General features: G+C 44.1%; 1 protein-coding gene across 5 annotated transcripts in view; it reads right to left on the reverse strand.

Annotated features, from left to right (window-relative positions):
- ACAN (aggrecan) overlaps positions 1 to 14,057 on the reverse strand; it is an 80,696-nt gene that overhangs the window by 18,058 nt on the left and 48,581 nt on the right. For all 5 annotated transcript variants that reach the window (XM_083586119.1, XM_083586120.1, XM_083586118.1 and 2 more), the window contains 6 exons: positions 13,526 to 13,700; positions 10,550 to 10,677; positions 8,545 to 8,838; positions 7,272 to 7,451; positions 3,526 to 6,021; positions 2,808 to 2,921 (listed from right to left, as the gene is read on the reverse strand). In XM_083586119.1, coding sequence (XP_083442245.1) covers positions 2,808 to 2,921; positions 3,526 to 6,021; positions 7,272 to 7,451; positions 8,545 to 8,838; positions 10,550 to 10,677; positions 13,526 to 13,700 — 3,387 coding nt within the window. The remainder of the gene's footprint in view (positions 1 to 2,807; positions 2,922 to 3,525; positions 6,022 to 7,271; positions 7,452 to 8,544; positions 8,839 to 10,549; positions 10,678 to 13,525; positions 13,701 to 14,057) is intronic.

Genomic DNA, 14,057 nt, shown 5'->3' on the forward strand with positions numbered 1-14,057 from the left:
GACTCAAAGCAACTTACAGACACAACAGAAATACTGAAATCGATTCCAACAAACACAATAAAAGAAATGAAAGAAGCCCACCTCTGTACAAAGATCTTACAGATCCTGCTGCACTGAAAGAGGCTGCAAATACTTGAAAACCCTTCAGATTAAGGGCCAAAAGCCTCTGTAAAAAGGCAAAATTTTGCCAGGTGTTTAGAAATATATAAAAGATGCCTGGAGAGCCTCCCTGAGGACAGTGTTTCTACAAGTGGGAAGCCACTGTTGAAAAGGCCCGTTTTTGCCACCCTTTGGATCTCCTGTGGCGGTGGCAGATGGAGAAGGGCCTCCGATGGGGATTGCAGCATCTGGGTTGTTCCACATGCAGAGAGGTATTGCATCTTGATGGTAAGCATCGATAGCCTTATCCTCCATGAATTTGACTCATCCCCTTTCAAAGCCAGCAAAGTTGAGGTCATTGATCCATCTCGTGGTAGCAAATTGCATCGTTTAACTATTCACTGTGTGAAGAAGTATAGGGCGTATTTTTCACCCTATAGGGCGCACCTAGGGTTTTTTTTTGGGGGGGGGAATAAAGAAAAAAAATTTATTCCCCCCCCCAGGTGCGGGGCTGGGGCGGGGGAAGCCTGAGCTCCCCCCAGCCCCAGCCCCCAGAACAGGCTGCTATCCGCAAGCCTTGGGAGCCCGGCGGGAACTCCTGCCGGTCTCCCCAGGCTTGCAAATATCTGCCCAAAGCCCGGGGTGCGCTGCTCAGCCGGGCTCCCAAGGTTTGCGGAGAGCTGCCCGAAGCCTGGAGAGCGAGACGGGTTGGTGCACACCGACCCCTCTCACTCTCCAGGCTTCAGTGAAAGCCTGAATTCGTCCCATAGGACGCACACACATTTCCCCTTCATTTTTGGAGGGGAAAAGTGCGTCCTATAGGGCGAAAAATACGGTACCTCCTTTGGAGACCACATGTGGACCATACATTCAAAGAACTATGTTCAGGGTGGATCTACTATAAAACTAAAGAAGATTAAGCTTCAGGGCCCTGAAACGACTTTAGTCCACGCTGCTTAATTTTTTTGGGGGGGCGGAGGGGCTAGTACATCCAATTTGAGTCAAACAATTCAAATTGATTGATTTTTGTGTGTGTCCCAATGCCAAAGTTTGAGCGTCAGTAGCACAGATGTTCTACATGTGGTGTGTTGCAGGAATTCGAAAATTAAAGGGATAGGAAATTTTTATTTACACCAGTGACTTTGACATGTGAGATAATTTTGACATGTACAGTGATTTTAATCAAAATCTGAGATGTAGCAGTTTTTGTTTTTGTTTTAAAAAATGGTGATCTGTTGTGGAACAGCCCCATTGAAAAAGATAAAAGTGGTTATTCAGACCTCGTTGCTGGTTGTGAAGCCCCCCACCCCCACCCCATAACAGTTCAAGCTTCAAGGCCCCAAAATTGTAGGTCAATTACAGACTATGATACCACTTTAAGCAGCCATGGGTTTCCCAAACTTGGGTCTCCAACTGTTTTTGGACTGCAATTTCATCATCCTTGACCACTGGTCCTGCTAGCTACGGGTGATGGGAGTTGTAGTCCAAAAACAGCTGGAGACCCAAGATGGATGGAGATGATAGATAGATAGATAGATGGATGATAAGTAGATGATAGATAGATAGATGATAGATAGATAGATAGATGATAGAAAGATATCCCCTCCCTCTTCCTCTCTCCTTTGTAGACAATGTTCAAGACTACCAATGGTTTGGCTTTAGAGACAGAATGGGTAAGGATGACTTCTGCTGGTCTGATGGACACTCTCTTGTGAGTTACATTCCAGAAGGACATGGTTTTCAGTGAATAGTCCTGGACTGCTGGGAAACATTTCAGAATAAGAGCTTCCTTCCTCACAAGGAAATACAATTCTGGCTTGATTTATTTATCGCCCTCATGCCCAAGAGTGAAAGGGGCTTCTGTGTTTAGTGGGAAAGGACAAGAGGAAAGGAAAATTTCTTCTTTTTTTAACCCCTCGTGTATTGGGTGTAAAGGACTACTACTGTTTAGGATTGCCATATGTCCAGCATTTCCTGAACATAGCCAGAATATGGCAGTCGGAAACAGTGCCCAGGCAGAAATCGCTGACATGTTCGGGAAAATCTGGATGTATGGCAACCTCCCCCCCCCAAAAGCCCAACCACTTTGCCCAAGGAAGCTCAGCAACTTTTCTGCCCGGACTGTCACTTTTTGAAATACGGTAACCCTACTACTGTTAGTATGCAGGACAAGAGACAGAGACAGAGACCACATTCACACCATACATTTAAAGCACAGTGACACCACTTTAAGCAGTGCTGCTGTTCGCAAAGGCATGTGTGTTTCATCTTGGGCTGAGTGGGTCCAGCCCCACTTGCCCTGCAGCTAGAATTATGAATGAAGCCTCCTTCCTGGGGTTGGAATGCTTCACTGGGTGAGAAACTCTCTTCCCAGTGCGGTTACGTATATCAGCTGTTGTGGGGCTGATGCTTGACAGCCATCAATTTTGGATTATTATCCGTTTGCATTGAGCTGCATTCGTTGTTTATTGAATTGCGGATCAGTAGAGCAGATCTGTAGTTCCATGTGCGCTTGAACAAAGAAACATAACAATAGTGCATTGTGGGTAGCCTGTCTGTTCTTCTGTTTCTTGGTTCTGCCTCCGTGCTCAGAACCTGGGATATTTGCTCAACGTGCCCAACAAGCAACACAGTTTTGCAATAACATTTTCTTGGTGGGGTGCATATTACCATCTCAACAGTCATTTTAAGAAGAAGTTAAGACTTACCTATGTCACAGCGATCACCCATATATCCAGGTGGGCACACGCAAGTGACGCTTCCATCTTGTTCTTGGCAGGTTCCAGCACCACATGGTTTCTCTTCACATGTCTTGGGCATAACTGCAACCATGAAAGGAGATAAGCATTAATGATCCCTTCCCGTGGTGGCTGGTGCCCTTTGGAACTGGTAGGGTGGAAGGCAGGGAGGCTAACAGTAGGTGGCAGTAGAAGCAATGACAGGTGAAGCCAATTAGTTCTACTTTTGTCTACATCCTCTTTCCTGTTGACAAAAGTAACATCCATTTCTTCACCCACATTTGCCTTCAGTCATGCTCTCACATTCTCCCCAAAAAAATTCCCAGAAAGACTATGTGGCCCTCAGTTTGAAATAGGTTCCTGACCATTGGTTTAGATGAACAGGAATGAGGTTCTATTGATGAAAGGCAGTATGATAAAGGATGGTCTGGGAGAGACTCAGGGCTCAGCTATACGGCTGGAAATAAAACATTTGAAGTGTGTTTTAAGTGCAGTATACAATGTGACACTAGATGGCAATGGTGAGCCTTATGGAAAATTCAATGTATTCTTAAAAACACTTAAAAAAACATTTTCACAATTTTTAAAAATATGTGTGTAGATTCTACCTCAGGGAGTGTGAGCATTCTAGAGATTCAGATAACCAAGGCTGGCTATTGGGGGTTCCACTGCATATTTTTAACTGTACCTTGTGTAGTAGATTCTGTCTCATCTGTAACCTCTGGTGAAACTTCAGGCAGGACATCAGTAGCAGTCGGAGGTGTTGGTGGAACCTCTGGAAAAGCTGCACCTTCTGTTTCCGAACCTGGTATTTTGTGTGTATAGGCCTCTGTTTCAACCTGGCCTTCTTCTAGATGCTTGGAGTGCGCATCTGGTTCACTGGTTCCTGGTAGACTATCTGGCAGCACAGCTTTCTCTGGAATGTCAGAAGCAGGGTCAGGGGGTGGCCCAGAACTATCCCCATGAATCTGGCTTCTTTCTTCAAGTGCCTCAGAGGGCAATCCGCTGAAATAAGGTACTCCAGATGTTTCTGTATGGCTTTCAGGCAATGGTGATGTTTCACTACCCGTTTCATAAAGGGTTGGCATTTCAGGGTGGCTGTCTGGTAATGCTGATGCTTCACCACTTGTTTCATGAATGGTGGAAGTTTCTACACCAGCTTCATGAAACCTGGATATCTCACCACTGGTTTCATGAACAGTTGAGGATTCTACACCAGGTTCATGAAACGTGGATATCTCACCACTGGTTTCATGAACAGTTGAGGATTCTACACCAGGTTCATGAAACATGGATATCTCACCACTGGTTTCATGAACAGTTGAGGATTCTACATCAGGTTCATGAAATGTGGATATCTCACCACTGGTTTCATGAACAGTTGAGGATTCTACACCAGGTTCATGAAATGTGGATATCTCACCACTGGTTTCATGAATAGTAGAGGTTTCTACACTGGCTTCATGAAATGTGGATGTTTCACCACTAATATCATGATATTCAGGTGGGCTTATGGTACTTTCGTGATATGCAGAAGTCTCTCCACCAGTCGTGGAGGTTTCCCCACTTGATTCAGAAAAATGGGGATGTGTTGCCTCTGTTCCTCCAGCCATTTCCTGTGAAACTGCAGGGCTTGTCACAGCTTCTATAAGATCAGAAGTTACTAAGGTGATTTCTGGGATTCCAGAGGCATCACCACTAGTACCAGCTACAGTTGAAGACTCTCCACTTAGGTCAGTGACACCAGCAATTTCTCCACTGAAATAAGGAACACCCGATGATGTTCCACTGATGTCAGTTGTTCCTGATGGATAGCCGCTAACTGTTGTCACATCGTATGGTTCTCCAGATGCCTCCCTATCTCCTGAAGGAAATCCACTGATTTCTAATACCCCAGATGTCCCTTCTCCAAATTCCTGGGCAACTGATGGCTGTGTTACAACTTCCACCAAAGTTGTATCCACAAGGGAGACCGTGGGAAACCCAGATGGGAGCCCACTGTAATCATAAATTCCAGATGACAAGCCACTGGTGAGACCAACACCAGAACTTTCACCACTAATGTCTGTTAGTCCACTTGGAAGTCCACTAATTTCATGAGATCCTGAAGTCCACCCACTGAAGTCTATTTGGCCAGAAGGCTGACCACTCACATCTAACATTCCAGACACTGTGCCTGATAGATCTTCATCTCCTGAAGACAACCCACTCATTTCTACAAATCCTTTGCCTTCTTCTTCTTTAGCTGAAGGAGTTGTCACTTCAAACAAATTGGCATCTATGAAGGTAACCCCTGAAGGCTCGCCACTTCCATCAGTACCGGAAGCTTGGCCACTTAAGTCCACGAAGCCACTTATATCAGGTATCCCAAAATTTTCCCCACTGAAGTCAATTCCTGAGGACAACCCACTAATATCTGGTAGGCCAGATGGTTGTCCGCTAGCGTCAATTCCGGATGGTAATCCACTGAAATCAGGTATCCTAGGCAGCTCCCCACTGATATCAAGTCCTGAGGAAAACCCACTGATGTCAGGTATTCCACTGACATCAAATCCTGAGGGTAACCCACTGGTTATGCCACTCATGTCCCATCCAGGAGAGGGCAACCCTGATAAGTCTCCATCTCCACTGACACCAATTGTTCCTTTCCCTTCAACTTCCTTGTCCGTTGCTGTGGTGACAACTTCCACCAATGTGGCATTGACAAGGGACACGGTAGGAAATCCAGATGGGAGACCACTGTAATCATACTCTCCAGATGGTAAGCCACTGAAAAAGTCCACACCAGAACCATCTCCACTGAATCCAGAAGGCAACCCACTGATTTCTGGAACCCCTTTGCCTTCTTGAAGTCCAGGTACTCGCTCTTGGATTCCTGAGCCAATCCCTGATGTCAGTTCTTCATCTCCAGAAGGTAAAATGCTGACTTCAATATCACCGGAAGACAGGCCACTTATGTCTCCTGATGGTAGGCCACTCTCACCAGAAGGGAGTCCGCTGAAATCTGTGGCTCCAGAAGGAAACCCGCTTTCTCCAAATCCAGAGGGTTCTCCACTAGGTTCATACATTCCACTTGTATCTGGAGCTCCAGATGTCCACCCAGAAGCAGATGTTTGTGTGATTGGAGCTTCTACACTTGTCTCACTAGGTATGGCATCAATAGGAGCAACAGCTGATGGAATCACTTAAAAAAAGAAGTGTGTGGGAGAGAGAGAAAGAGAGAGAGAGAGAACATTAAACAAATCCTGTTCAAGGACACTACGACATTTTCTCACATGATATAAAGAGAAACATCAGCTTGAACTCTTTTCAGTATCAGTTGTCCATTATCATCTCTCACTAGCTATGGCAGCCCAGGAACTCAAGCAGAAGGTCTCACCCACTGCCTGCTACTGGATCCTTTTCACTGCAGATACCTCGTGTTCCACTGTTGACTATGTGCTGGTCATTGGCAGATTAGATTACAGGCAGCCCCCCATTTATGTGGGGGTCACATTCTGAGGCACTGCACATGTCCGTGAAATCGCATATATTTGAAACACCACTGGAAAAAGCCTGCAACTGCCCCATTCTGTCCCTTTTTGTAACATTTTTGTGACGTTTTCAGCTCACTTACGGGTTTGGAGCAACTTACGTATGCACGGTCATGCACATATTGAACAGGCGTAAATGGGGGAGATGCCTGTACTGCAATGTGCTCTATATGGGGTTGCCCTTTAGGCTGACCTGGAAGCTGCAGCTAGTGCAAAAAGACAGAGACCTGGCTGTTCACTAGGGCAGAATATCACCATATTGCTGTGGAAAGAACTGCATTGGCTGCCATTTAGCCACTGGTCAAACTTCTAGGTGCTGGTACTGCTATACAAAACCTTATGCAGCTTGCGATCAGGATACCCAGAATACCTAAAAGATCGTCTCATCCCCTATGTGCCACACCTATTGCTGTATTCTGCAGGAAAAGGCATCCTGTCAGCAGGTCTGTTCTGTACGATGTCAGAATTGGGCCTTTAAGTGTGGCTACGCTTTGGAGATCCCCCCTATTATATATCAGGCAGGCACCTTCTCTAAATCGACCATCCTGTAAATTAAGTTCTTTGGATCTAGTCTTGTTCTCTGGGGCAACAGGGAAGAAATCTTTGCCCTGTTCTGTGTCACGTTCCTCTGGGTATTTGAACAGCCCTATCGTGTCTCCTCAATTTTGTCTTCTCCCCTGGTTCCTTCAACCATTCTTCATAGGACTTGTTTTCCAGATGTTGTTGACTCCAACTCCCACCAGTTCCAATCAGCATGACTAATAGGCCAACAACATCTGGAGACCATATGTTCCTCACCCTTGGTCTACATGCATCATTATGTCCACCACACATAGGAAGCACACGGTTACAGCCACCTCTGAATAGGGCTTCAAAGTTATAACCATGGAGCCCAACATACCAGACAACAATGATATGTTTGTTGGAAATACTTCTGTTCCCCACTCGGTCTGATTTTCAGAATCAGTGGCAAACTCCATTTCCACAGTTGTTTCCTCCCCAGAAGGGACTTCCTCGACCCCAGGAACTAGCTGGGCTGCAATGAGCTCTTCCTCTATGCCCTCATACTGAGATGGTTGAGCTGAAAGACAAAAAAACATCACAGTGAATATCCAAGAGTGTCCTGTCTGTCTCAGAGGTCTTATGTCTACCCTGTTTAGTGTGGGGAGAATTTTTGGAAACCCTCAATTCTGAATGAATAATGCACAACTCAATGTAATTCTCATTAGTCCATCATGACCCTCATTTTCTCAGCTAAAAGTATTACATTGTTGTTGTTGATGATGTTTTTTATTTTTATTTTTACTATTTCATCATTAGCCCAGACACTGAGATCTAGTTCCGAGGGCCTTCTGGTGGTTCCCTCACTGCAAGAAGTGAGGTTACAGGGAACCAGGCAGAGGGTCTTCATGGCAGTGGCACCCTCCCTGTGGAACACCTTCCCATCAGATGTTAAGGAGATATGTAACTATACAACCTTTAGAAGACATCTGAAGGCAACCCTGTACAGTGGTACTTCGGGTTAAGTACTTAATTTGTTCCGGAGGTCTGTTCTTAACCTGAAACTGTTCTTAACCTGAAGCACCACTTTAGCTAATGGGGCCGCTGCGCCACCGGAGCACAATTTCTGTTCTCATCCTGAAGCAAAATTCTTAACATGAAGCACTATTTCTGGGTTAGTGGAGTCTGTAACCTGAAGCGTATGTAACCTGAAGCGTATGTAACCTGAGGTACCACTGTATAAGGAAGTTCTTAATGTCTGGTGTTTTATTATGCTTCTGGATACGTTGGAAGCCACCCAGAGTGGCTGGAGCGACCCAGTCAGATGGGCAGGGTACAAATAATAAAATTATTAACAAGATCAATACCAATACCAATGTCACTATCAATATTAAAATCCTGCCTTTTCCCCAGGCTTGGACTCAAAGTGGCTTACAGTTTCACCATTTTAAAGCAATTCACATCATTCTTCTCTTCTGGAATACATTATGTGGTATTATTCTGGCCCCGTAGTGCTTGAAAAACTTTCTGTGATGAGTCACAGAGACACAAGAACATCAGAAGAAGAGCCTGCTAGCTCAAAGCCCATCTGGTCCAGCATCCTGTTCTCACAGAGGCCTGCGGCAAAGCCTGTGAGCATGACCTGATCACAACAGCACTCTCCTGGACAGTACCTCTGAAACAAAAAGCGTGGTGCTTTGACTGAGGATCAGGGAATCCCGTCTGATTGGGGTACAGGTAGGTGGTCCTCACACCAGGCTTCTCCCCACCACATGCAGGACGTGGGTGAACAATGGGATATCGAAGGCTGCCATCAGCCAGCCAGCCAGCCCGGCAGTTATCCAGACCCAGCTTCCAGGCTGCATAGAGTTGACCAGTTGAAGCCAGTGTAGCATTCTGGCTCTGACAGTATTCTTGAGCTTCCTGTAAGGTGAACTGGTCTGGTTGTGTTGCGAAGAAGACCTCACCTAGGGATAAAATAGTAAGCGTGTGAGTTTTGGCTAGATATATTGGAGAGGTCCTATGGAAATGGAAATGGGGTGGTGGGGTGGAAATTGCTGACATTCCCTTATTCGTCCCATGTGTGGAACATAAATTAATCCAGCAAATATGATTGCTGTTCACCTTTGCCTTCAGTCCGCAAATGGAACTTGATTGATTACATTCCTCCATATTTGCATTGCGTTTCCTCTGCACTGAAATACGTGGGGTGGGTTAATGTAATGAGAACATAATTTACGTAATTAAATACGCAAATTATGTAAGTGATGAAATTTCACCATGGGGGACAGTGAGATTACTAATGCGGATCCCACCTGCACTATACATTTAAAGCATCGCCATCCCAATTTAAACAGTCATGGCTTCCTCCAAAAATCCTGGGAAATATAGGAAAGGTACTGAGAATTCTTAGGAGACCCCTGTTCCCCTCAGAAAGGTTCCCCAGGGTTCCCCAGGTTTGATTGTTAAAAATTGTTTTTTTTAATAATTTTTATTTGATTTTACAAATATAAATTTATAACAAAATCAAATACATACCCATATAGAGAGATTTCTTTGAATCTCAAGACTTCCCCCATCCCCTCCCTGGGTCCTATTGTCAACATTTTCAACTGCATATCATTTCATAGTCTATATTTTGTATCTATCCATATTGTCCACAGTATTTGTTATACTGCAAGTTAGATTAAAATCCTGCTAATGTTTTCATCTGTTTACAGTGGTCTCCTAAGTAAATTATAAATTTTTTCCATTCTTTCTTGAAGTTTTTGACTTCTTGATCCCTGAGCTTTCTGGTCAGTTTTGCCATTTCGGAATAGTCTAACCATTAAAAATGGTTAAACCATGGAGTCTTCCAGCATTCAGTTCCATTGGATGTTTATGAGTGCCATGGGAGGGGGAGGAAAATGTATCTCTCCAACCACTTTTTCCACGCCAGGTGTGATTTTATAAACTTCTACCGTGTCACCTCTTACTTGCCTTTTCTCTAAACTAAAAAGTCCCAGACGCTGTAGCGTTTCTTCATAGGGGGCGCTTTGTCTCCTTGATCAGTTTGGTTGCCTTTTTCTAAACCTTTTTCCAACTCTACAATATCCTTTTTGAGGTGAGGCGACCAGAATATTAACATGTCTGGCCAGGGCCGGATTTAGGTTTGATGAGGCCCGAAGCTACTGAAGGTAATGGGGCCCTTTATATGTCCAGCTGTCCTTTGTCAACAACAAATTGTCGCTGTTTTTTGTGTTAAATAATTATAATCTTTATATATAGTATTAGAGTAGCAAGTGGAGGTAATAGGGAACTGTATGTACTAGTAAATAATACTATAGGTCTACTAAATAATAAAGATGAAATATTTTCTGAAGTAGTTTTATAATGGGATCAAAATAAATAATGTATTACATGAAATCAGTCAGTAGGCATAAGACTCACACCCTTAGTCTATGCTGCCTTATCATCAGTCTACAAGCACTCTTTAATTTTGTTTTTTATCTTATATTTTGGAAACATACATCCAGTTTTTTTCCCTTTAAAATTTTTTAGGGCCCCCAAGAGAGTGGGGCCCTAAACTATAGCTTGTTTAGCTTATAAGTAAATCCGGAACTGTGTCTGGCGCATGAATACATTCAAATGCACTTTACTCCTCTACCTCCAACGCAGGAATTATGGAAGAAAACTTACCATTCAGTCTGTCAATATAGCAGTAGACATCAAACATCTCGGATGCTGGGCGCATGCCATATGTCCGTACACCTGGGATGTCGTCTTTGTCTCCTTCACATTTGCTCCGCGGAACCACAATAGGGTACCTGGCCATTAAAGACATTTGTTAATTTTTTACCCAAGATCTCACCCATCTATCTATTTAGAAGATGTATGAACCCCTTGATCAAAGAGCTCTCTGCGTGGTGTGCAGAATAAAGCTGTAAATAAAACACAGCTAAGATCCACAAACCAACTGCAAACAAATATGCACGAAACCACCACCGTTAAAAGCAAATAGAAACTCAATAACGCTTTTGAAACAAATATAGGGTAACTCATTATATTTCTAGGTATGCTTGGCAAAACAAAACAAAAAAGTTTTCAGCAGGTGTCTAAAACAGGGCAGCCCAACTTTCCATACAAAGTGAGGTGCAAGAGCACTTTGGAAGCGGCCTTGGCATGTGTGGGGCAGAGTGAGGCCAAAATTTGGCATGCCTCCACACTGCCTTCCCAAAACCCACTAAGTGAGGAGCAAGGCTCTGGCAGAGTTCTAGTGCCCTCCTTCCTCCTTCCCAAGGCTGGGAAAGTGATAAATCAGACTTTGGGAAGGAGACAGGAGGACTTTGGACTCTGCCAGGGCCCTCACAACCTCCTTCCCAAAAACCAACTCCTTGATTACCCAACTTTGGGAACAGATAGGTAGCCGTGTTGGTCTGCCATAGTCAAAACAAAAAAATTTTTTTTCTTCCAGTAGCACCTTAAAGACCAACTAAGTTAGTTCTTGGTATGAGCTTTCGTGTGCATGCACACTTCTTCAGATACACTGAAACAGAAGTTGCCAGATCCTTCTATATAGTGAGAAGGTGGGGAGGGGTATTACTCAGAAGGGTGGTGGGAATGGGTGATTGGCAGATAGCTGTGATGAGCCTGTTGATGACTCTTAACGACTGCAATAGGTCTTACAGGAAAAAGCAAGGGGTGAGAAGGTGAAAAATGGCTTTGTCATGTATAATGAGATAAGAATCCAATGTCTTTGTTCAGACCAGGTCTCTCCATGGTTTTAAGTTTGGTAATGAGTTGCAATTCAGCAGCTTCTCTTTCCAGTCTATTTCTGAAATTCCTTTGTAGTAATACAGCTACTTTGAGATCTTGTATATATACAAGATTATACATGACAAAGCCATTTTTCACCTTCTCACCCCTTGCTTTTTCCTGTAAGACCTATTGCAGTCGTTAAGAGTCGTCAACAGGCTCATCACAGCTATCTGCCAATCACCCATTCTCACCACCCTTCTGAGTAATACCCCTCCCCACCTTCTCACTATATAGAAGTATCTGGCAACTTCTGTTTCAGTGTATCTGAAGAAGTGTGCATGCACACGAAAGCTCATACCAAGAACTAACTTAGTTGGTCTTTAAGGTGCTACTGGAAGAAAAAAAAAATTTTTGTTTCAACTTTGGGAAGGCAGTGCAAGAGCTGGAGGGTGTCAAATGTTGCTGAGGGCTGCAAAAAAGGCATTGAGGGCCACATGCGCCTAAAAACTTTCACCAAGGGCACCTGCTTAGTTGTCAGTAGGCAAGGAGATCCGAAGTACAGATAAAGCCACACTAAAGAAATGTCTCCTCACAATGCAGAACGGATGCGGCAACGGCACAGGCATGACTGTAAGCTCAATTAGATTGGCCACATGAGAAACATCACCTTCTCAGTAGTGGCCATAGGAAGTTGATTCATAACAAGGCAGACCATGTTGCTCAGTGTTGTCCAAAATGCCTGGCAGTAGCTCTCTAGGGTTTCAGGCAGGAGATATTCCTTGCCCAACCTGGAGATGTCAGGGATTGAACCTGGGCCCTTCTCCATGCAAAGCAGATGCTCTCCCACTGAGCCACAGCCTTTCCCCAATGTGGATCAATACATTGATGGTAGAGGTAGTAGCAATAGTAGAAATGAGATCACCAGCAACGCCACTCAGTTAAATGAACATTCATTTATTAATTGTATGTATTTAGTTTCATTAAATGCTTAAACCTGTGGAAGCCCTCCCATCAGATGTGAAGGAAATAAACAACTACCTGGCTTTTAGAAAACACGTGAAGACAGCCCTGTTTAGGGAAGTTTTTAATGACTGATGTTTTACCGTGTTTTAAATATTCTGTTGGGAGCTGCCCAGAGTGGCTGGGGAGGCCCAGCCAAATGGATAGGGTATAAGTAATAAATAATAATAATCATCATCATATCTGCATATGAGAAGAAACAATAGGTCTAAAGAAAATATAATCCTTTTTTGTTTTTTAGAGATGCACGCCTGTGGGACAGCAAACATCATCTTACAAGAACCATTCCAGTCTTAGAAGAATCATCTGATCAAATACTGACACTGAGACTGGCAGCTGCATGCAATTTGCTCTGGGATTTGCAAAATATTAGCCACTTATGTCACACCAGCTCTCTGTAAGCAACAGTTATAGTACTTAGGGGAGCTTGCTATCAGGCTGGATTCTGAGCTGCCCCCCACCTTGTGCCATGTTGACAGGTGGGCGGAGCCACCACCCCATTGCCTTCCAGATGCTATTGGACTCCAATTCCCATCAAGTCAGAGACATAGACCTTGTTCATCTCCAGATGTTCTTGGACTCCAGCTCTCATCAAGTCCAGCTAATATGGCCAGAAGTCAAGGAAGGCAAGAGTTATAGTTTAGCAGCATCTGGGAGACCCAAGGTTCCCTGCCCCTGCTTTAGCTGAAACCCTCTTTCTTGTAATTTGAACTCACTAATTCAGATCCTTATTCTCTGAAGCAATAGAAAACAAATTGGCTTCATCATCAACGCAACAGCTCTTCAAATGCTTGAAGATGGCATCCATCCCACTACTTCATCATGTACCCTGCAGGCTAAAAATATCCTGCTCATTAACCTTCCCACTGGACTTGCTGAGTCATCATCTGTCCTTACCTGACCGTCTGGTCTCTCAGCCAGCCAGCATCACACTGGTCGTAACCATTCTCATAGGCTGCCTGCAGCTGTTCAGGAGTGGCAATCACAGCATTGTTATCCAGGCAAGCTTGCTGAGCTTTGACAAAAGTCAGGGAATACCTGTTGGTGGATGGCCGGTAATGAAAGATGACACCTGTTGAAGGAAAATAAAAAACAACTGAAGGGGCAACAGGGCATGAACCCATCAACACTTGCATTGCATTTCCCCTAGGGATGTGCTAATATTTCTGCAATTTCAATATGTGTTTCCGGAGAACTGAAACTGACTCTAAAAGCAGTTCCCTCTGGAGGATGAGTGTATGTCACTGGTTTTGGCTCAGTCTTGTTTTCCTTGAAATATTTGTGATTAGGGATGTAGGAGAAATTCAGTTAGCTTTTTCTTTTTGATGCGAACCTACCCAATCTGCACTTCTTAAAACAATATGGAAAGCAGAATGCAGATATTCTTTGAAATTCACACCTCTGAATTTTGCGATGAAGCTCTCCAACC

Source organism: Podarcis filfolensis, assembly GCF_964270895.1.
Source record: "Podarcis filfolensis genome assembly, chromosome: 14".
Taxonomy (NCBI): domain Eukaryota; kingdom Metazoa; phylum Chordata; class Lepidosauria; order Squamata; family Lacertidae; genus Podarcis; species Podarcis filfolensis.